The sequence below is a fragment of the Pagrus pagrus genome (assembly GCF_965226575.1).
Source record: "Pagrus pagrus genome assembly, chromosome: 19".
NCBI lineage: Eukaryota > Metazoa > Chordata > Actinopteri > Spariformes > Sparidae > Pagrus > Pagrus pagrus.
Window position 1 is genome coordinate 20,669,766 of NC_140203.1, and position 24,689 is coordinate 20,694,454.

The 24,689-nt window shown below is 40.5% G+C and overlaps 1 protein-coding gene across 2 annotated transcripts in view; it reads right to left on the reverse strand.

Moving 5' to 3' along the window:
- Nucleotides 1–24,689, reverse strand: part of lrrtm4l1 (leucine rich repeat transmembrane neuronal 4 like 1) — a 65,992-nt gene that overhangs the window by 16,083 nt on the left and 25,220 nt on the right. Inside the window, exon 2 of one of the 2 annotated variants that reach the window (XR_014624820.1) lies at nucleotides 21,313–23,009. Coding sequence is in view for 1 of the 2 variants with exons in the window: in XM_084383328.1 (XP_084239454.1) it covers nucleotides 21,379–23,009 (1,631 nt within the window). In the remaining variant the exon portion in view is untranslated. The remainder of the gene's footprint in view (nucleotides 1–21,312; nucleotides 23,010–24,689) is intronic. The other variant, XM_084383328.1, reaches the window with a different exon arrangement.

Below are 24,689 nucleotides of genomic sequence, written 5' to 3' on the forward strand. Positions count from 1 at the left end.
AAATCAGTCAACTCGAGTTAAGCCTTTCAGACAGGCCATTGTTTATTCATAATGCAACGCTGCTGTAGTCTACAGCATATATACAGTGTATGCAGTGTCTTCAGTAATTGATTTTGACCACGCAGAGCTGCTGGTGAGTGGAGATACTTTATATTGATAGCTTTTTGATGGAAGTGTTACAGCTGGCTGTAGATAAAGTGAGACGGACAGAAAATTGTCAGCTGAAAAGGCCACATTTGAATGAATACATATCACTAAGTTATAGTCCCATAGCTGTGTTCTTAGTTAAAATGTATAGCTAGTGTTCCGATATGTGGTGTAACATTGTCCAAAACTAATTAACTACTGGCTAAAGGCTATTATTAATCACCCAGCCTTTTTACGGCTCATGTCCACATAAAATTTCTTTCTAGCAGAGAAGCGCTGGCAGTGTGCTTGGGAGCGCTGGGCTGAATGGTGACGGCCCCAGCGCCTTTCTGAAAAGTTCAGGGATTTTCAACTAGAAGCACCAAAGCGCTGTGAAAACGCTGGGTGATGTGCTCTCTCTCTAGGCGACCCCATACTGCTGCATACACTCTGATGCTGTCATATGGACATAAGTTCTTCAGTGTCAGCTGTACAGGATTGGTGGCTTTATGCAAAACATTCATCTTTGTATTTCAAGGCAGAAGAAGGGGTTTTCCAATTCACTTCATTTGATTGCTGATTTATTACTCAGCGATGGTTGTGGATGCTTGTGTTGGCTGTATATTAAACTTGCTACAGCCTTGTAAAACAAGATGTAGCCAACAGGTAATCAGTTGGACACACACCTTCCTGTTTGCTATTTGAAAAAATTGGGCTGACAAGTAATTTTGAGTAAAGTAAGGGTTGAGATTACAGTATATTGAGGTAACAGTTGACTTTTACAGGACTTGATATTAAACCACATAATCGATGTCACTGAGCCCATTAATGCTCAGTCATGTCGTGCATCTTGGGTAGATCGGAGCACTTACCGATTTAATTACACCCTGGAAACATTTAAGGGAGATTGAAATCCACTTATAGTGGAAGTGGTTTGAGTCTGGCTAGATGCAGCTAGCTCAGTTAGCTCAATTAGCCATGCAATTAGTGGCCATATTAGCTGAGTAACTCGGAGCAACTAAGTATTGGTGTGTACACTACAGACCATGGAATGGGGCTCAACCGCTGAGTGGCACAAACTAGTAACAACTCATTAATTACTAATTACTACATCACTAATGACTCTTTTTGTGTACCTTCAAGTAAAGACATAATACAGAGTTGTTACCAAGCAGACTCATTGAATACTAGTTACTTAAATGACTTAATCATACAAATGAATCATTACTTACTCCGCATAGTTACTACATAGTCTACATGGTAACTACTCAAGCTAAAGTTTCACTTTACTTGAAGGTACATGTAAAGAGTAACTAATGATTCTTTCCGGCTGGTAGTTAATCAGGAACAACTCATGAAGAAAGTGGTCAGTATGTCGATTCAGATATTAACTTATTAACTAATTGATTTACATGGAATATCAGTCTAGTCCTTTAATCATAGTTATTTAGGCATTACTTATTAGCAATTCATTAGATATCAAGTCATTCCTGATTCATGCCTTACTTGCTCCTTAGTACCTACACACATTTCTGTGTACCTTATTGTAAAGGGTTACCGTTTTGAACTAAAATACTGCCTGTATCTCATCGGGGGAAAAAAGCAACTGTAATTTCCTCAAACAACCATACAGAAGATATCTAGTGTTTATCTGATCCCTGATCAGTGCAACCTCAAATGATTCATGTGGTGAGAGAGTGTTGTAACTAAATTGCTGTGCAGTGCAGATGTCATTCCTCTTTGGGCAGTTTTGGTAGTTACCAACCAGGTTTATGATTATACCACCACCCCTGAGTGGAGTAGATCTGACCAGGAAAACCAATATGGATTGCGTTTATCACATTTACAATCCTGCCAACAGAGACACATATATGCTGCTCAGTGTATTAAATCTTATCTTTTTTCATTTATTTCCAATACCAGACAGTTGAAATGACTCGTCTAATGGGGCCAAAATGTCAAGTTTGCGCATATTCACATCACTGTCGCAGTTCAGAACAAAACATCTACTCATCTCATTCATGCAATTCATCCACTCTGAGGAAAATACAATTTTCTCACATACTGCAAGGAGGGCATTTGCATTTGAAGACACTGGTGTAAATTATCTGAATTCACCGGAGACCGGGCTCAGAGTGAATGTGTTGTCTTTTTTGTGCTTGTTGAAAGAGAGGGGGAGAAGTGTTACTCATGCACTCCAATCTGCAACAGCTCTGACCTTTTAATCAAAAGGCTGCTTGTCAAAGATTTCTATTGGTCTGATAAGGATCGGGGTTGGATTGTGTTAATTATGACACGCATCTGTCTTTCTATCTGATGACATAGAATTTTCATCTCAGTATTTCAAAAATAGATATGTCACTTTTAATGATTTGTTCAACTGCCAGGGCCAAATGTTCATGATCTCTCATTAGCTCCCCGGCTTGGATAAGACTGGATAGAACATGACATTATAAAAATTGGATGTCTGTAAGGGATGGTGCAGTAATGCTATGGAAATTTAAATGCATCCAAATATAACAGGACTCTGGCTGAGGGCTCTTTGAATTTAGGCTAGTAGGCCTCCATGTGCCTAGTTCTCTGGCCAAAAGTACATGCTTGATTAATCAAGTTTTACATATTCAATTTTGTAGAGCTTAATTAATTTATTTGCTTAATTCCAGCCTGAGCCCTGCCATGCAGAAGCAGTACCAGTAACAGTTTGTGTCTTGCTCTGTGTAATGTCTTTAGACACCAATGTCATCTGCACGGCATGCGATTGTTGTCTTCTTGTCCTATGTTAAAAGTTCTTTATCCAAATGCTATTCACATGTTGCAGATCAGCGCTGACTTCATGATATAATAGGACTTGATCCTGAAGAACTGCCAAATAGCTGCAGGGGACGTTTCCCTTCCCTTCCCACTGAATTGGCTTTTGACACTTGCCAGAGGGTGCAATTGTGCAATTAGCACTCTACCACAACTACTAGTGACAGTGTCGTAATTCCCTTTCACACATGCACTGCAACCCTGAACTTATCTAGACATTACCCAGAGGAGCTGTATTTGAGAACGCAAATGTCGGAATCAGTTAGACCACCAGTCTAGATGAGCCCATTTATTGTCTGATATTGTCTTGACTGATACAACCTTGATACGTGTTTCCTTTATAAAAGTCTTATTGATAAAAAAATGTATGTAGACAAATCTTTTTTTAAAAAATATCTACAGTTTGTAAAAAGGTGCAGAATAAAAGTATTGCTTTTTCTTTAAAATCATTATTTGGATTTTTTTTTAAAGTTCTGCACAGTGCTGCCTTAACATTAGCTAGCTAGCGTTAGCAACCTTAATGTTTGTTAGCTAGTGGAAGCAACGTTAACTTTAGCTAGCGTTGGCAACACTTAACATTAGCTAGCTAGTGTCAGCAACGTTAACGTTTGCTAGCTATCATGAGCAACAATAGCTAGTGCAACAAACTGGCAACCACTTGAGGGGGCAGGTGATTGGAACAACAGCGGTGTGCGTAAATGCGGTGGAAGGGAGGCGATGGACTGCCACATTTAGTGGAATGAGGAGGAATGTCTGTTGGTTGTCCAAATGTCCAAACCTGATTGTTAAGACATTGTCCGGAGTACGTATGAGAACATGTTAATGAATAGCTTGTGTGTTGAACATTTACCAAAATATGTGATGCAAATGATATCATGATCATGAATGTGATACCTTGGACTTTTCTAGTGCTCCGTTATAAAAGCACTATGAGGATTTCAACCAACCACAATTTATTAAGAAAAGCCTCAAAATTGGACAGATTGGTGTATCGTGATTGGCCCTGTTAACCAAAAGATACGACACTGGCCACATTGACTGACTGTCAAAATGAAAAATAAAACATAAAAAGGAAAAGCTCCCCAAAGAACTGCAACAACTTAAATGACCAAACCGAGTAAAACATTTTGTCATAACATGAAATAAGAGTATTTGTGTGTTTTCCCTCCCACAGTAGATCCACAACCTCAGGCTGACCCTCTACATGTGATTGCCATTTGAGTGCAGAGCTTCTGTGTGCTGATGTGTTGGCATCTTAACGGGTTTCTTGCTTCATTAATTTTTACAAGAACTGATTAAAGTCCAACTCCAACTGAACAATCTGGTAGATTATGTGGAAGAAGAAACAATATGTATTTAGTCTGCTCATGTAAAAAGGCTATTAAACTGGGCCAGATTAACTAGCACTACATAATGTAGAATATTTGGTAACATGTAGTCCAAACCTACGGCACAGTTAAGTGAACGTCATCTGAAATTGACTTCAATACTAAATGTAACATAACCACCCCACTCTATATATTATTTACTAGTTTCTGTACATACACTACATATTGTACTCACAAACTGACATTTCACAGCTGCTTTACATTTCGTGTTTAGTGATTCTGGTTATGTAATGTGAATGTAAATGTAAATGTAATATGATAATATAATATTGATATAGTTTCACTTAATTTTAACTGTATTATCATGTCTAGTGTAGTTAAAACATGATAAAGGGCCCTCTAGGGAATAAATGTATTACGCCTTTCTGCCGGCTGGTGCCCCACTGCATGCAGCATTTTATATGCAGCTGGAGAAACATTCTTATTCATGGGTTGATAATTCTGTAAGGAAACTTGTGCCAACCTGTTCAGCATGTAGTTTACAGTTCATCAGTCTAAATAAGGGCTGCAAGTAATGATTATTCCATTGCCTGACAAATGACTGAAAGGATTAAACAGTTTCTCAAAATAGTTGGAAACAACGCCAGATCGATTAATCAACTAATCAATGCAGCTCTTGTGGAGAATCATGCTGTTTTCCAGCACACTAAATACAAAAGGCATAGTCAAAAGAGAGAATAAGATTTCCCTCCACATTTCTTCCCTCTGTTACGAAGGAATAACAAAACTTTTCAAACTGTCAGGGGTCACTTCAAGTAGAGAAATAACTTTACACAAAAGGAGTAGCCTCCGTGGGTGGCTGTGGCTGCTGCCTGATTTCCGCAAATGAACATTATGCCTATAGGGCACCATTCAAAAATATGTGATCTCCACAAATGTCTCTGCTCCCCTATGAAAACCACACTTTAATAATTCAAACATTTGCTGAGAAAGAGGCAGAGCCTTGTGAAATTAAAATTAATGTGACAAGAGGGGAAAAAAACATACTGCAAATAGCTTACATTCTCATCAAAAAGACCGATGAAAGAAAAGGCCACAAAATATAAGATAAGCAATGTTTTACATTTGTCGCAATTCTAATAATACTGGTACCCAAGAATAATAGGATCTATCTGTGGCACAAACAAGGTAGATAATGAAATAAAAAGACCAGGCACAAACAAAATAATGCCTGTCCTTACAGCAAGAGTGAGTCTGAACTCATTGGATGAACATGTTTTTTATCAGAAAGGCCTTGAAGCACAACATGACAAATTACACCAAATTATACTATTAACTTCTAAGAAAGAGCTCTTGTTCTTAAATTTAAAACAGCACAAGAGAAGAGCTGGGCATTTCTGGGCTTTCATGTGAAACTCAGAAACACAGTTTCAAGGCTCACGACGTTCAGCATGACGGGCAGGGACAGCTTTGTTTGATTCCCTCATAGGCTAAAGTGGGCATTGCTGTAAACCTCCTTAAGGAGCTGCAGCCCTGCTCTCTCTGCATAGAGGTGATTTCATGGTACTTTCTGCCTGATTGCACATCCACCAACCTCATCATGACACAAATAGCACTTGGAGTAGCACGGTGCCTCCTCCCTTTCCCCTTTTGATTCCAGCTGATTTCCTGCAGGCTTTTATTTTCTGACGGTGTCTAACCTAAGTTGGCACACGGTTGGCACTAAAACTGCAAACGAGGAATCAAAGGGAAGCTTACATAAGACAAATGGGTTTACGGGTGTGTATCAAAAATCCCTGCAGGAATTAAATGGTACACTGGGGGTCCATCTAACAACTGTTTTCATTCACAGTTATGATTATTTTTAGTGATTAATCATTTAGTCCAGCCGTACCCAGCCAGGATTTCAGAACTCCTCCAAGAGTTCAACCTGAGAGGTTTCCAGATTATTTCTACATGCCACATATGCTGAAAGCAGGGTTGACTGATATGGCTTTTTCAGGGCCGATACAGATACCGATTATTAGAAATCAAGGAGACTGAAAACTGATATTTGGGACCGAGAGTCATTTGCAGTAAAAATGAAAAGCTTTGTGTCATAATCCAACCAGCGATGAAATAAACCTGTTCCAAATTACTGTTCTTAAAGGTCCTATTTGTAGCAAAAGTTGATTTTTGAGTCCCATGGCGGCCATGCGTCAGTATTTGATGAGTGGAAACATGACTCAAAAAACAACTTTTCTTACAAATAGCACCTTTTAAGAGCAATTTTCACGGACTTCACTTAAGTACTTAGATTTTCTGCCACTTTGTACTTCCTCTCCATCAAGTTTTTGACACATTGAGTTACTAGTTACAGTGCAGATTCAGATTATTCAGTGTTTACAATCTATTGACGTGTTGACGTGTGTCGTGTTACCAATCAGATAGTGTTGTGGGCGGGACATTGTGTGAGGGGATGCTGCATCAGAGCCAAAGTAGCACATTTTTAAATTAGTTTATTTTATCGGCAATCTGACAGAAAAACTAAAGATACTGATAATCAGAAAAATGTTGAATATCAGCCCGATAATTGGCCAGGGCCAATCTGTAATTGGTCTTCCCCTAGCTGAAAGACTCATGGAGATGGAAACCCAAAAGATCTATACTCTATTTACTATCACAAGACAAAGAAAGACGAATCTTCAACATTTGGAAGCTGGATTTAGTCTCTTAGTTGATTAACGTTTCTGTTCTTGACTATTCCATTAATTGTTTCAGACCTTCACAGAGGACCAATTACAGCAACTGACAACTCTTTCAACATACACATGAGATGTTCAATACAGATGGACTTGCAGAATTAAGTATTTAAATCCAGCTATCTGAATATCTTTAGTGAAACTGCTTACAACTGACTGACATATGCAGTATCACTTCTGTGGACTGTAGTCAGGCCCATTTATTTGCTGATGATACTATTTTATATTGTATTGCTGATTCTGTACAACTGGCCATGAGGAACCTGCCTTTTTTATTTACAGACATGCTGCTCCTTTCACACAACTCCGTCTGCCGCTCAGCCCTGAGATTTATCACCGGTAATAGCTACAATAATTCACAGCATCCTCTATGATAAGGTCAGTTGTTGTCCTCTGTCTGAGAAATTTAATAATCACTTGTATCGGTTTATCTTTAAAGTCCTGATCGGAAATTACCATCATTATCACATCTTTGTTGCATCTTGTTGTAACCCAAGTCCACTTTCAGCTTGCTCCAGTTGCTGAGAGGTTCTTCAGGTGTCTCGTGCCAGGACTGATCCTAGAAAGACTGCTTTTAGTATTCGTGACGCAGTCTCTTGGAGTCTCCTGCCATGTGACCAACAACTGAATTCTCTTATATCTCTTGGTTGCTTTAGGTCTTTACTTATCACTGAAAATGGGGGCCTCCCTCAATTGATTCCCCGAGTTTTTAAATAAAAGTTTGTATGAATGAATATGTAATGAGGAGTCACAAGGGGACATTTAGTCTTTCTAAGGGCTCAAAACGATTGGTTTAGTCAGATTAATATATGCCTGAGACAACCTGGTGCAGACTTTACTGTGACATACCAAGTTTGGCTCCGGCCATCACAGTCATGTCCTGTCCACGCTCTAAGTTTTGTTGAACAGGCAATAGAGATCTTTTTTGCTTTAACTTCTCATTCTGATGTAAATACTGAATGCACAGTGTAACAGCTGGAGACAAATGACACCGTCTGTGTATTGACTGATTCCCTTTAAACCTTGCTTTCACTACACTATTCAGTCTGCCACTGGGCTCAATTTTTCTGGCAAAAATAAAGGTCGCCTTGCAGCACAGAGAAAGCAAGTCTGCCATTGCACAACCAAAACAGGAAGTGGCACTGTTTTCCTTGGTCACTATTCCCAGTTAAAAATGGAACAACTGGAATAACTGTGGAAACTCTACACTGCAAAAAGAAAAAGGACCCAGCTGATCGAGGAGGCGGAGAAGGTGAAGGGAGATAGTAACTAGGGTGGGACCGATTATTGGCCTGGCAGATTAGCGGAGCCGATATTCAGCTTTTTCTTCAATTAATTTCTGTCAGATTGCTGATAAAATAAACTAATTTAAAAAAAGCTCTGATGCTGATGGCTCTGTCACAATTACTAGCCTATAAACAATAAAATCATTTGAATCTGCAGTGTAACTTGTAACCAGTACTGTACTTGAGTAAATTGTACTTAGGTTCACTCCGTCACTGGTTTTGATTTTCACTGCAAATGAAAATCAGTTCAAAAATCACTTATCGTTCTCCTTGATTTCTTGTAATCGGTTTCGGTATCGGCCCTGAAAATGCCATATAAGTCTACCCCTAATAGAAACTGAGGGAAAACAGCATTCCTTCTACCAGATCAGTGAGTAAGAAAACCTCTCTACTTATTAATACAACCAGCTGTTTTACTCTGAGATAGGCAAACCGCAAATGTAAAAAAAACTATCAATTATTAGAATGTTTTTATGTTTATGTAGATCGCTCATTCAGTGAGCAGCTTCAGCACCATCACAAGTTCACTACCTTCTATGTGTGAAATTGCAGGAATGCTCTTTGTAAAGAGACTCTGTGAGTGTGTGTAGGCAGGTGTGTTGTTCTTTTTAATTACATTCACACTGCGCAGAGTTGTAGTGCCATGATACCGCTAGTTACATTTATTACTCACACCCAGTATGCACACATCTAGTATGTGGACGTGCTACTGCCAACTTTGCAGTCATAAAGAGCGTGGTAGAATAAGATGTTTGTGTGTTTTTGACAGAACAAGTGAAGGTGGGTGGGTTGGTGCTACTGTTATCTGAGGATGAAGTGTACTGCGGCTGCCAAAGCCTGTGGCAAGAGGGAAAGGGGGGCAGGTAGGAGATTATAAAATTCAATTTAGGGCAATAGAGGGGGTGTATCTTTTATGTAAGGTGCCACTGGGCTGCTTTCCCCTTTTCAGTTTAGGGCTCAAACACACACACAGACACACTTTCAAACACACACTTTCAAAAATCTAGCTATAGAATCTTCTCTCTCTGTTTCTCTTGTGATATCCAGTAAAACATAAGATCCCTATTTGTCTTCGCTGCAGGGCCAAGCCGAGCTCCAGATGCTGCTAACAATACACCGCTCATTGGGGTTTGTGTTGACTATGTATGACTGTATCTCCGCATGTGTGATAGGCGCCTGGGGTGTGGAGCCACGTTTACAGCATTTCACTACATGCATCATCATCATCCGGTGCAGCCTTCCGCAGGGACGACTTCTTTTGAGGATGACCCAGCGATTGAGGGAAGAGGGCATGAAATTGCTCCTCTGAGATGGTTAAGAGGTTGTTGCGCTGGGTAAGTGGAAGGACTCCTCACGGAGGGGCTCGTCGGCATTGTCGTCCGAGCGGCTCTTTTCACTGTCCGCGTTTTGAAACGATGATAAATGGCTTGATAAATGTTTTTCTCTGTTTTGTCAACCGGAAAAAAACACTTGAGCCAAGCAATAAAAAACATATATCTTGTCTTCATTAGCCCCCTGTTGCCGTTAATAGTGGCTCATTTATGGCTGAAAGGAGCAGCGCAGCCTTGCTCCCACTCAAGTGTAACATGCTGGGATTTTATTAACCACATTGAACAGAAACAGAAAGCTTTCTATAAACTATAAAAACCTCTTAATAATTCAGTCTTTTAAAACTCTATCTTGCTTGATCACAGAAATGATGAATTTAATAATTCAAGGCCCGAGCGGATTTCATGATGCACACATTAAAGCTGCTGTTTCAGAGCCTGGGAGGATGAAATTTGGGAGGAAAAAAGCAAATGACTTAACTGGAATCTGGAATATGATGCCTACTGTATATTCATTGAGATGACTCTCTGCCGCGCACGCCTGCTCGCACTTAAGCTCTTAATGGTTCCTGAAAACTGATGAGGTAAAGGGGAGAGGGAGCGGAAAATGAAAGTGTTCTTTTAAATGTTTTTTAGAGGAACGCCTGTCAAGTGGAACGGAACTGGAGGGGAAAATTAGCCAGGGGACATGCAAAGTGAGCGCTGTGGCTGGCTGTGTGACATCCTTCTGTCTTCAAAGCTGTCTGAGGGGGAGGAGGGGTGCAGGCGCAGTATCTCCAAGAGGCAGCGAGCGCTTGAGGAAAAACCAGAGAGAGATGGTGAACTCAAATCGCTTTTTCGGTCGCTCACAAGAGACAATCGCAACCTCGGTTACGTAGTGCTGATTTCCTGGATTGCTTGTGTGATTGTTTATGCCATATTTATGCCGTACCAAGTATTTCCAGCCATTTTTCGGGTTCTTTCAAAATTGCACATGCTTTAGTTCAATTTCATCCAACCCATCAGAAAATTTCAGCAGCGCAATAATTGCTGATCATTACAGATACTTACCGAGTAAATTAGGTAGGAAGAAGGGAAACATGACAAGAAGATGAGACTAAAACAGAGGGATAGAAGAAAGGGATGGAATGAAGAGGTAAAGAAGGAACAAATGAACTAAACAAAAAGGGCGGCAGTGCCACCACTACATTAGATGGTACAACTGGGCATTTTATAATAGTGTGAGGTCATGATACTTATGAAGTGGAACACAGCAAAAGTCATTGGCCGCGTTTCCCAGATTCGATCGTTCTTAAGGACTTAAGAAGGCTCTTAAGAAGGGTTCGGCTAAGAAGGAGCGCTAAGATGCGGGTGTTTCCCAGATGCGTTCTTAACTGCCTTCTTAGGAGAACCTTAAGATCAAGCCAAAGAAGCTTCTGAAGAAGCTCTTAGTGGGAGCTGTCCACCGCGCTGCTGCTGTGCTGAATCAATCGATGCCAGGCAGATCGATCACCCACCTCTTTATCAGCGCATAAGTGCGTGTGTGTGTGTGTGCGCTGTCAGACCGGGCTGTCCAGGCAAAGAGATCCAACGGCCGTTGGATCTCCGCACGGGGCAGCCGGTACTTTGCCTGGACAGCCCGGTCTGACAGCACGTCCAGAGGGGAGAAGTGCTGACGCACGTATGCATTTATGTAAACCGTCTGGCTTCGCGCACGGCGACGCTGTTGGTTCGCAGGGAGAATGTGCTGTATTGCAGCCATGGTTTCTCACTTTGGCAACGCAGAGTAGCAGGTGAAGCCTCTCTGGATGAGGTTCAGCTGAGTTTAATACATCTGTTCCCTTGATATCTGTGAAATGCCACAGGGTTGTTGTTTTTTTTATGTGTAGTACTATAAACTCATATATGCAGATGTTGCGGAAAAGTTAAACGTGTAATTCAATAAAAAGGTTTTTTTTCATCTACCATTTTCTTATTTTTTTTTTCTTGCGCCAGTGGTCCGCAGCTATGAGCGCATTTCAACACTGAGCATTGTTTTATTATTTCGCAAAGTGGATGATATAAATTTCCCTGACGCGGCTTGATCACTGAGCATTTGGTCGCTAAGAAGGCTGTTAAGAGTGGGTCAGCTCGATCTTACATTTCCTTCTTAGCGAAAGATCTTCTTAAGCTAAGAGCGACTCTGGGAAACGCATCCTTCTTTCACAGCGTTCTTAAGAGCGCTCCTAAGAAGATCTTAGCACTTAAGAGCTTCTTAACGAATCTGGGAAACGCGGCCATTGTTGGTGATCAATTGTTTCACATTAATTCAGATATTTCATCAGATTGTTTGGTTCTATGTGTTGAAGTTTAAGTTATGTTTTATTTGAAATGTTAGCAAATATGTATTAGAGCTAAAAATGTACAGTATATTGAATTCATTTACATACATTTAGCCTTTTATTATCTTGAAATATGTGATCTTGGGCACTTCCTCTGGATGAAAAGGCAAAATGTAGGCCTGATGTAAAAGATTTTCGAGGGGAGAACCCCCTAACCTCCTTTAAAATTGTCCTACCCCAGTTTTCAATGCTTCCTATGCCCACTGACACCATTGATACACGCTGCAAAGATATGGCATTTTAACCCAGTATTTTGTATTATTTGCGCCGCATTTGTTGAAAATTCTGACATAAATACAAAGGTTTCTTTATGTCGACATCACTGTACCTTTTTTCGGCAGTTGCTTTGATGCGTTTATGTGCACACACCTTACACACGACACTTGAGGACCGGGGAAGCAGTGGAATGACACATTTCTGCAAATTTCAAAAGCGACTCCATCTCTATTCAGCCTCTAGTAACAGCAGTGATGCAGGTCACAGCGCCGATGCCCTCCCCTCCCCAACGTCAACTGACACAGAGGGCCGCTGACACTGAAAGTATGAAGAGTGACTGAGGTGCTGGGAAGATGATGCTATATTATCATTCATATTGACAGGCATACTACGCAGGATTTGTCTGTTGCTGTTTGAAAAAAACACAAAGTGAAGCTCAACAGGGGAGACGGAGCAGAATTGGTCAAGCGAGCTGCAGAGACGAGGAGAGGGAGCGACGGGAGATGAACAAGGCAGGGAATGAGGGAAATGAAACATTATTTTTGATTGCGTGATGGCGGTTACATTCTGAAGAACAAAAAACAATCCTGTGGGAAGGTGCCTCATTGCCAGATTTTGTGTGTGTGGCTGCTGGCCAGCCCTGTTTCTTTGTATGTTGATCAGCTGCACCCCCAGCCATGTTCAAACAGACACAGTCCTGGCACAAAGGCTGGCTGGGGGGTTTATATGAAGCAATGTCATCATGCAGAAACCTACGGCATGTCACGAGGGAAAACGTTTTCAGGAGGGCTTGAGAAAATGGGTTTTTGAATCTAAAACATACACACTTTGACCAAAATCTGAAAGTTTGGATTTGAATACTTGGAAACAGAAAACTTTACCCCAGCCCTAGCATTTCCAAGGGTATAATTGTTGGTGCCGCTTTAGCAAACACAACCTGATCGCTTTCCATTTCCCTCAGAGTAGCAACTACCAGCTCACCACCAGCCAGCTTCATTTTCTTGGGAGATTTCGTGCCGAGTGGCGGACAAAATTGCTTAGTGAGAGAGGGGTTTATAGGAAACCAATCTTAACACAGATGGTGTCATTGTTCTATAGCCATTACTCTACAGAGGGTGATTAAAACTGCCCAGAACATCACTGGTACCCATCCACCAAGCATTAGTGATATCGGTGAAGTGAGATGTCTGCACAGAATCCAAAGGATACTAAAAGACAACACCCACCTCAGCCACAGTCTGTTCACCCTGCTGCTGCCATCGAGGCTCCTCAATTCATCATCAATACTACACAAGAGACTGTTTTGTTTTTTACTGTGAATGTAGCAAAAAGGACTCAAATCTAGTTTTAGATATAAAAACCTCAAAAACACACAAATAAAGTGGACCTGCCCATTAAGGTAAGTGATGAATTGCTGTTATTCATGAACAAAACAAATGTGTGTTTTAATAAAAGCTAGGTTAGCTAGTAAATAGGACTGCATATCTACCAGTTTACCACAGTGAGGTCAGTTTTAAGACATTCAGTCCAGATCCAGCAGCAGCCTCTTACTCAGTATCACACTGTGTTTGCAATAAGAGGACAGTTAGCTCACTGCAGGGGTTTCATGAAGAGACCATCAAAAAATTACTGTTTGAATGACACAAAACTAATATTATTTTTAATAACTTTAAGCTGTCTTGCCCATATTTAATTGATTTTTTATTTTATTTTATCAAACTAAATTGGTTTTATGTAGCACACCCATTTTGATTGCTATTGTGTAGTAAATTTATTTCACATAATATTTAACAGTGGACAAATAGGACACACCCTTTTTATTGAATTTTAGTGCTTCTTCTATTTTATAAATTGAATTTATTTGAACATTTTTTGTCAAAATTAAATATGTCATGTGACCCACAGGCTGGTATCTATTGGAAAGCTTCTCTTTGATCATCTTTCTTCATTACTCTTTACTTTATCCATCAGGCTCTGGCGGTCTCTTAAAATGAGGATATAGCTTTAACTCCAGACCTTAAATCAATACAATAGGCTCCATTTATGAGGGAAATGTTCCATTTAGTCTTGGAACATGAGTCAGATGTTATCCTGAAAGCAATTGCACTATAGTTCTACAGTGCAGTTGTGGTTGAAATACAAACAGATACCTCTGAAGAACTCACTATGTCAAGAACACTATGTTTTTTTTACCTCAGCTCCTTATACAGCCACTTCTTTCTAAAGACATTCCTGTCCGAAAATAAGACTTATTTTTTAGCTACCAACCTGGTTTATCAATTCCTGAAGCACACCACTATGTTTTATCTGCTCATGAATGAAGACTCGAAGCACATAAGCACAGTGAAGACTTATTGTAACACAATCACATGGACCTTAAACTCTCTAGTACTACATTATAATTTAATAGAAACCTGAGAGGGGGGCTATAAAATAATGTAATCTAATGTATATTGGAGCCATACTTTATACTGCACCATGGATTGTGTATTTGGCATATCTTAAATCTCAAGTGTGGTTCACCCACATCCTTATTTGAATAGGTCTAAGCAGACTGTTTTGTCTGATGAGACCTTCAAATGACTCTGTGGGTGTGTAAAGACTGAGCTTGATTGACATTTCCTGACTTACATTCACTTGATGACAGCAGAGTGGGGGAAAACATGCCAACAGCCTGACAGTCTACCCCCATTTCTATTTTGTCACAACAGTAAAATAAAATGTGACTGTTATTTGATTGTGTTAGACATTTCCTCAACAAGTTAAACTGGAAGTTTTATTTTAAAATATGGATTTGTGATTCCCCTAACCTATTCTCCACTTGCAAAGTGTAGTGTGATGTTCTGTATATCCTTTAACTTAGTTTAAATACTTCCCTTTTCACTGTTTGTTTTGTGTATATTGTTAATAGTTTATCGTTTGTTTTTGTATATAGTGTTTTTAACATTTTTGATCCTTTAGATAGACAGATTAGCTTACACACTTTACGTTAGGTTGCTATGGCTCGTTTTCACCCTCATGATTGGAAGAACTGCCAAAAATGAAAGTGAAAGTGAGCAGTGAAGCTCCGGCCTCATTGCTGGATAAGAGACTTCAGTCGCAAATCGGAGAGAAGGGTGTCTGGTTCCACTATTATGTGTATGCAGAGCTTTTTAGGAAGCCAGCCAGGCTAACTGACCACTCACTAGTGGTAAAAACACTATATACAAAAACAGTGGTGGTGACGCCATGCGACCATGATAGTTTACTGAGTGTCTTACTGCGCTATTCCATGCACACTTTTCAATAAACTGATAAATCCACAAATTGTAAAGTTAGAGTTAGAATAGTTTGTGAATAAAGTCGGCCTGTAAAGATGTACCAGTGAGTAGATGAGTCACTGTGTTTGGTGTTAAGAAGGCTATTTACTGATGTATGTTAATGTAGTAGAACAAGATGTGACACAAGATGTGAAAATCTCTTCAGCCGGTGTTATCACAGACCTTATTTTGGGCATTTAACTGAAAATCCATTCAAAAAAGCCCATTGAAGGCAAAAACACAAAATTAATTACTTTTCAGACTCATTCCTACCACAATCTACTGCAATTACAATTTAAATTTCTATTATTTTCTACCGGTATAAAACTCCAGGCCTGTGTTTGTTAAAACATGTTTAAAATCAGATAAAATAACAGAACTGCTTGTTGTTAAAGTCCTCCGGGAAAGATATTATATAATGGGTACACTTGACATTACTCAATAATCACTCCAATTGAATCACTGATAACAGCTACTTAGTATGTCAAACGGCACAGAAGTTGCATCCGACAATGTTTTGATATTATTCAGACTAGCCTGTGATACAGCTGACAGCTGTGCCCTGGAGCTGCTTGAGCTTAATTTCATGTTAGCTTCACAGACTGACAGGATTGAATCCTGGAGGTCCTGACTGAGCAACAGATGAAACAATGATATTATTGCATGATATTCTGGCTCTTACTCTCGTGCACTGTGTGGGCGCTTCATTAGCTATTGAATAGACTCCACTTGCTTATTGAGAAAAATGCCCAAATTAATTAAACTCTCTTGCGCCGAGGCAAGATGACATGCAGATTGACAAATAGCACACACACGGAAATGCACAACAAACCTTAACTAGTCATTGAAGTGCAGATGCCCAGCAGCTGAGTTAAGGCGGGTCAGACAATGTCACCACAAACAGCCTCCAACAAAGATAGTAAACTAGGTAGGAAGAAGGGAAACATGACAGGAAAGAGGAAAGGGAGATGGCAAAGGAGACTAAAACAGAGGGAGAGAAAGAAAGGGATGAAATGAAGAGGTAAAGAAGAAAGGGATGAAGGGTATAAAGGCAGGAGCTGTAGCTGTAAACTTGGATTTTTTTATTATTATTATTATATAAGTCTTAACTGTTACTGCTTCACAAACTTCATATTAGATGATACAACTGGGCACTTTGTAACGGTGTGAGGTTATAATATTTATGCAACAGAACAACAGCAAAAGTTATTGTTGTTGATTCATTGTCTCATTAGTTTAGATATTGCGTTAGATTTTTTGGTTCTATGTGGTGAATTTTAAGTTATTTTCTATTTGAAATGTTAGAAAATATGTTTTTTTTTAGCTCAAAAAAGTACAGTACCTACAAATTAGTCATTGAATACATTTCCATACTTTTAGTTTTTTCAATATCTTCAACTTTCTCTGGATGAAACTGCTAAATGTAGCCAGATAAAGTATTAAACCACCTGTTAAAAGGCACTATTAAAAGATTTTCTATAGGGTGGGACCCCCAGACCTTTTAAAATTGTCCCACTCACATTTTAAACGCTTACCAAGCCCATAGCTAAACCATTCAACCAGTTCCTTGAAATACAGTATGAACCACAACCGCTCAGTTCAGCTAACTGGTCTCAATGTCTGACCTAAATGCATAAAGCAGAGAAAATTGTGTGCAAGAATTTCAAACTAACTGCATTTAGAAGCATATAACAGCCTTCTGCTTGAACATGCATTATCCAATGAAATGTAAAGTTAATGTCCTGGCTTACTAAATGTCTTTTGTAAAGCAGAAGTTGATCTATGCGCTCTAGAGTATGCACAGTACAAGTGTTAGCTTATGTTTGTACACCCCTGGCAGTGGAGAATACCCTCTGTGCTACAAGGCTGCAGCAGTAACTTTGTATGGACGCAGGTCCGTCAGATTGGAACAAGCTGAGTTGTTTATCGACCACAACAGAGTCAGGTGAAGTTTTGTCAGGTGGTGCAGTGCTGTGTGTAGCACATGTCAGCTCTTTTGTTGGAGTTCAATAATCCACACGCTAACGCTGAACGGTGATGATGTACTTCACTTTGCAAAGCAATTAATCAAGTTCTTATCTCTGAAATGCATCAAAAAACAGGCCTTCTTCTCTAAAGTGATTTGAAATTGTAAAAGACAAGATTATTATTTGAATATATATATTATTTGAATCAGGCACTGTTAAATATGTAAGATACAGCTCCTTGCTTTGCATATTAAACTTGAAAATATGATTGGGATATTGACATAATTAATTGTACAGCCCTACCAGATAAGAAATGAAGGCTCCATGTAGTGGATTTGCCAATATCTACTGCAAACTGTCTGCAGCTAATGGCTGTGCAGACAGTTGGGACCACTTGGTTTGCACTTCTTTTGTTCTTTTCTCCAAGCAAGAGATATTGTAGCTGTCAGAAAATCTAAATAACTCCTACTCAAGACGACCTGAAGTGTATTTACTGCTCACATTTACATTCTGCACAATGTGAAGTGAATGTGGCATTAGTGAATGAATTCTGGTGATCTCAGCAAACTCCCTGCATAGCTTCATCCAACTTCAGCCTGGCAGAAGTCTAATCAGCCAGAGTAAATGATAACACCTGTCTGGGTTTGCGGAGCCTATTAAGTTTGGACTTTCGTGCCTCAAAACCTTCAGGACCAATGCAAAAGCGGAAACCGTATCCTGCTGGGCTCTGACACCATTCTGTGCCAGTCTTGACAATACCTCACTGAATCCTAGCCGCAGCAGGGTAAATGTGTTGTGTTGCCTTTTGTTTTTCCACATTGCCATCCGCAGGGACTGCTGGCGCTGCACAGGGCCATAATGAAAGGCACAGCCAGCTGCGCCGGCCAGCGAGATGGCACTTTCATCAAACTAAACGAGGCTTATGCCAGCTTCTCAATTATTAAACGGCTGAAATAAGCAGCAGCGTAGACCCTCCACCCCCCCTGCAACAAAATGCTGTGACACCCGTCAGTGATGTTGAAAAGGAAAGATTGTTTTTGAGATGATGAGATTTGGATTAGGGTTGCGTCGTGAGAGACAATACACTGGCGCTGCTTGCTCCAGAAATACTTGCAGTGGTTGATGAGAAAATTAGAACGGCGCTTTTGTTTTGTAGCAAACTGCAGTTGAGCTGCTTGTTGGTGCCAGATGTATGACTAACACAGCAGGATTGTACATAACACGGCCTGAGATGGGTGCTTATACCTTATTTAGGTCCCAGAATAAATCAGTATGTCATAATGTTAATTTATTTATGACATACTATATATTTAGCATAGAGCATAGCAGCATCTTCAAATTGATTATACATGAATGACAGGTTGGGGACATATCTAATTTATTTGTTTTTAAAAAGACATCATGTTATTTTATATAGTCTACAAAGCAGGAAACTTGGACGCTACTGTCCAATTATGAACGCTAATAATCCCAATATTAATCATCTGCAATGGCTGAGCATTTTTACCCAAGTCCCATTGGGACTGTTGAGTAGAACTGGTTAACTCTGAGTTTAGAGAGGCACAAAATCAACTTCTCAACCATCATTCTTCTGTAGTGACACTGATACAGCCGTAACATCTGCCTCCTGTCAGTGCCAGAATACACACATCCGAATTGAACTTCAAACGCTTATTCTGCCAAAAAAAATCTGATTTCTGATAAAATGGCCTCGCACTGCACAAACTTGCATATTTGGTGTTAAAGCAGGGTAAGCAAACTGCCGAGCCCACACATTGAGCAATGCACACAGAGATTTTAGTTCTTTCTTCCTGCCAACTGCATTTTCAATCTCTGGAGAGAAGCTCGGTTTTGGGCAGATGCCGATGGGCATGCTCAGGGAGTCAGTTCTGTGTTTACAAAACCAAAGGTATCATTACCGTCCAGTATGTGTTTTCAGTAGTTCTTGGGTGACAATGCAGTTCTGTGGCGTACGCTAAATCCTGCTGTGGCTCATCTCATCTCACAACATAACAATTTTCGAGTGGCAGTTGAAATTATGTAAGTGGAATTTCTGAATGTCTGAAAGGAATCTGCATGAATAGCTTCCTAATTGGCTATTTTACATTGGTTTGGCCCTTTATCAACCACTGTTCTGCACCTTTTGAAGTATTCCTCACTCAAAGAAAGCACCTAAAAGAAAGTCCCACTCACTTTTGATTGCTTGATTAGCTGCTACCTTAGACTGCAAGCACAAATTGCAGTTTCATGTTTGTTTTCTTTAAGTAGTGCATCGTGATGCCCCAGAAATCAATTTGGTCTGACAATACCGCTCCTTACCCTTGCCTATAAAATGACTTAGACATTACATGTAGTCATAATCCACAACAATCACAACAATTCGACTGTAGCTCCAAATGTTGGGGTAAACTAACTGTCAAGCTTTGAGACAATAATGAATAATAATGTGCCTTGCCTAATATAACTACATTATCCAGCACATGGTAAATGGTAAATTCAGAATAGCACAAGATACGGCCTTACTTGTCGAATATTTGCATAAAATCCACATTTTTTTCTTACTGGCCTTTTGTATAATTTACTGTAACTTCACAATAATGAGATAATTAAATTTTGAGCCCAAAGTTTGGAATATACATTTCCATGAAAATGAAGTCAAAGCTATCATAATTTCCATTAACTAGGGCCATTTACAGTGACAGAGCTGTTATCATACCATTTTGTGACAGGTATTTTGCTGCATTTTTTGTTTATGACTTTTTCAAACGTAAAACTTTTATGAACCTTTTAAACTCTGTCAGACCCATTGGTGAATCTGCCATAGCTGTGCACTCATTTTCTTAAAAAAGCATGATTCCTGAGCACAAAGAAAGACGACCCACAAGTGTTCGGGCCGGTGATTTTAATTACCCTGGTTTATAAATATATTCCCTATCACAGCGGAGGGATCAACATTTAAGCCATGACATAAGCTTTGGGATTACTGTACTGCCTTGCCTCCGTGCAGGTTACCATAAATCTTCCCACACAAGTAAGGAAGTGTGTTCCAGAGATACCCAGGTTTACACTAAAGGGCTGCTACACTGCACATTCATACGCGAGACCATGCATATCACAAACCCTTGTTACCTTTAAAGGATGCAATGAACAGGTTAACATGCTTCACTTTTTAGCGCTATAAAAGGCGTCTTAAAACTCGCCTCACTTTTCCAAGTGATAGCAAAACTGTCAAATCTTAATCAACACCAGTGCACTTAATCCACCCCCGCTGTGAATTTTGTACAAATTGACAACACTGTGTCTTTCAAACTGAATAGACTTATAGCAATTTAGAATCTTCCATTACAAGAATAAGATTCTGTAGACACACATTTATGTAGCAGTGCATCTCATCCCATCCTGAACAAGCACGCACACACACACACACAAACACACACAAACATTCAGCGCAATCCAAACAAACATGTATGATCCATGCCATGCTGACGTGGGGGAGGTGTTTGCAACACAGTTAGACAGTATCCAATTATTCATGGTCCCTTGACGTAGACAAACCATGAAAACATTTGCAAAAGGAAATTTAGATAACAAATGAGAGAAAAATATTTTGTTGCAGAACAGTAATTAATGCCACACACAATTAACCTCAGAGCTCTGAACCCATGTAGTAGATTGCTTCCCCTGGACCAGATTAGTTGTTTTCTATTTCCCACTTTAGGGGTTTGAAACTAAAGCCTGAATAATTGGAGACATCTAACATTTGAAGTCAAGCGTGTTATGAACAAAGAGTCAAGGGTGCTTAGCTGTGATTCAACAGTGTCTTGTTACAGGGCATACTTGATAAAGGATTTACCTCTCTGTTGAGCCTTTGTATTTTGATTTTGAGTTTTTATTTTTAGGCTGATGCGATGGATCATACCTCACACTCCCTGGAGCCAGAAATTGTGCAAGTGCAGGAACCAGTGCCATTGCCTAGAACCTCCAATGCCTCTGGTGTGGCAGCAGGGTTGTAGCTCATGTAATACTCTTGCAGCTGGGAGCTCAGGTTCTGCTCTGGCTCTGGACTCTTTTTGCGACGCTTCCGCCCCACCATGGATCGCTGGTGCAGCAACCTGGTTGCACCTGGATAGCGCCGCCACAGCACATAGATAATTGTCAAGAGTAGGGACATGCTGAAGAAGAGTGCCACGCTGCCCACCACCACTTTGTGCAGAGTCATGTGCTCCAATTCTGGGGGTGGTATAGGAGTGGGGCGAGTGCGAGCAACTGAGTCTCTTGGGTCTTTGCTCATGTGCCCTGGAAAGGTAGGATGAGGAATAGGTCGAGGTCTGAATGGTGGAGGAGGACCAAAGGTGTTGGTTGGTGGCATAGGCGGAGAGCCACTTGTAGGGGCATAGGTTGGTTCAGCGGTTGCTTCGGAAATGAGCTCAGACATTGGTGAGGGTGTTTCTGTCAGAACGTAATCAGTTTCCTCGCAAATACCATGACTCCTGGTGGCTTCCATAATTTTCTCTCCCTGGAGATACTTTGGGCTGCTGCATATCATAGTGGTGTCTTTACTTCCCCGAAAATTCCTCAACCAAGCAACAAGTGGGCATATGCCAGTTCCACAATCCCACATGTTCCCAGCAAGGCTGATGGTAGTTAGTGAGATCCATGCTGACACTGCCTCCTGAGACACATTGGACAGTTTGTTGGATTCCAGGTTGAGGACTTGAAGGTTGGGCAAGCAGTGAAATACAGCTGGGTCCAGGGTCTGGATTTCATTTCCAGAAAGATCAAGTTTCTGCAGTGTATACCAAGTCCACGGAAGGCCCTGGTTGACCACCCTAATGCGGTTCCACTGCAGATAGAGCGATCTCAGGTTGGCTAAGCGTGGAAACAGAAAAAAGTTGATCCGTGAGAACTGGTTGTGCTCCAGATGCAACTCCATCAGCTTCTGTAACCCCAAAAAGGTGGTGCGGGTAAGAGCCTTGATTCGATTGTAGCCCAAGTCTAGAAACTCCAAACTTCTGCATTCCAGGAAGGCTCGAATTGGGATGTTGGAGAGGCCATTTGAGCGTAAGTGTAGGTTTTGTAGCTTTCGTAAGCCATGGAATTGCCCCGGCTGCAGGATTTCCAATTTGTTGTATGACAAGTCCAGACTGCGAAGATTGGGAATTCCATGGAATGTTGAATTGTGCAGGGATGTGATCCTGTTGGAGCTCAGTATTAGCTCTTTAAGCCTGCGGACCCCCTGGAATGCCCGGCTGTCAACAGCTGAAACCTGATTGTGGTCCAAGTATATCCAAAGAAGCTGGCCGAGGTGAGCAAATTGATACGGTAGCAGGGTGTGCAGTTCATTGTAGCGCAGAGAAAGGCCTTGGCAGCCTACTGAGACATTTTCTGGGACATCTACGAAGCCAGCTGAATCACAATGGACAGTTTTCCCCTCACATCGGCAGCTATTGGGGCAGGTGCGCTCACCAAAGCTGAGCAACAGGGGAGCCCGCAAGAGGAGGAGGAGAGGAAAGAGGAGGTGTGTCAGTCGTCCATCACACAGCAATGAACCTAGAAGAGAATAAAAGACAGAAAGACACAGAAGAGAGGAATTTAAGGGCTTTGCTCAAGATCAAGTCATTTTTGTATGCAAATAAGCTGAGGACAAATCAAAAATTCTGCATCCTCGTTTAAGCATAAATAACTCACAACTTTTCAAACAGATTAACAGTGTGAGAAAATTGTTTTTTGTTTGTTAAATATAAATGGAAAAGCTGACTGCAAACCACTGACGTTTTGAAAATAACTTAGTAGCAAGAACCACAATATATAATTGGATACGATCCTTTTTAGCCCATGATCATAGGTCATGACTGGTGCCTGCAAAAGTGAACTTTCTGAGATGTTGCTCTTCGCAAACATATTAATATTCTAAACGTAAAGCTTCACAAGGATGACGACCATCTGGATAAATATTCTACACATCTGTCGAGGGGTTAAGATGCCGAGAGGCTCGCGGCTTAAATGTAAATCAACGAAGAAGACCAAGGAGTAGCAGGATCATGTCAAAGTACTGTTTTCTCAGAATAACAAGTCCTCCACATTCAGGTCAGCATCTGCCATGATTTACAAGTCGGCTTTGACTGCTATGTCCATTTAAAAAGAGATTTGAATACATTTTTCATTGTGTTAAAGGAAAATTAGGCACTTTTCTTACTTCACAGTGAGACATGCTCTAATATTTCTTACTCTCCTTGCAAAGTTGTCGGCACTCTTCATCTCCTTTTTTCTTAGACAAGCTAGACCACACCATGCCCCATTTTACGAAGGTTTAACAATCCTCCATTCATTTGAATATTTAATATAAAAGGACACTGGGGTAATGGCAGCGCTATAGTCCCAAAATCCATTAACGAACAAGATTCCAGGGTCTTGACCTTTACACAGACTTTTCAGTTTCTGAATAACTAAGTTGGCATGAATATAAAGTTTCTCTCTCGTAAGAGGTTTGGAGAATGTGATCCAACTCCACTCATGGTCCACTCCAAATTTGTTCTATCTTAAATTACCTGGTCCTTTGTATGATCTAGCCTAAAAACAAACAGAAACAACGGATCATCCGAATCTAAACTTTTGTACAGAGCTGTATAGAGCAAGTGAACTCTCTTGGGCCCCCCTATATACATAGTCCTATGATTGTAGGACAATGCAGCTGGACAATAATCCTCAACATACAGGCAAGGCAATCCAGGGTTTTTTTTATGGCCAAAAAGTCTATCTTTCTTGACTGTCCAAGTCACTCACTCGATATAAGAACTTTCAAATTAAGGCTGACAGCTGGCCTTTCAACCTTCTAATCGTGTTTGATTTCAAATTCTACATCCTGCGGTACCGAGCCAACACTTCAGAAGATGTGTCACTGTACTAACACATTCTGACTGCGCTGTATGTCAAGGGACACATCCTTGACCCAGGGCTCTCATCTGATCTCACTATGAGTAATGCTCAGACAAAGGATGTTCCTATCTTGGGACAATGCTGCCTTTTAATGACTTACGCCTGGGTCACACTGTCTGCATGAGCAGCATGTGACGGCTGCAGGTGCGTATTGATTGTGATCAATAATGATGATGACGTGATTTTCCTTTACCCTCATTGAAAGACAGAGAGCAGGAGAGAAAAAAGGAGGAAAAAAACTGCCCCTCACCAGTTGTGTATGTTCGTTTCATATCTGTGACATATTCTACAGAT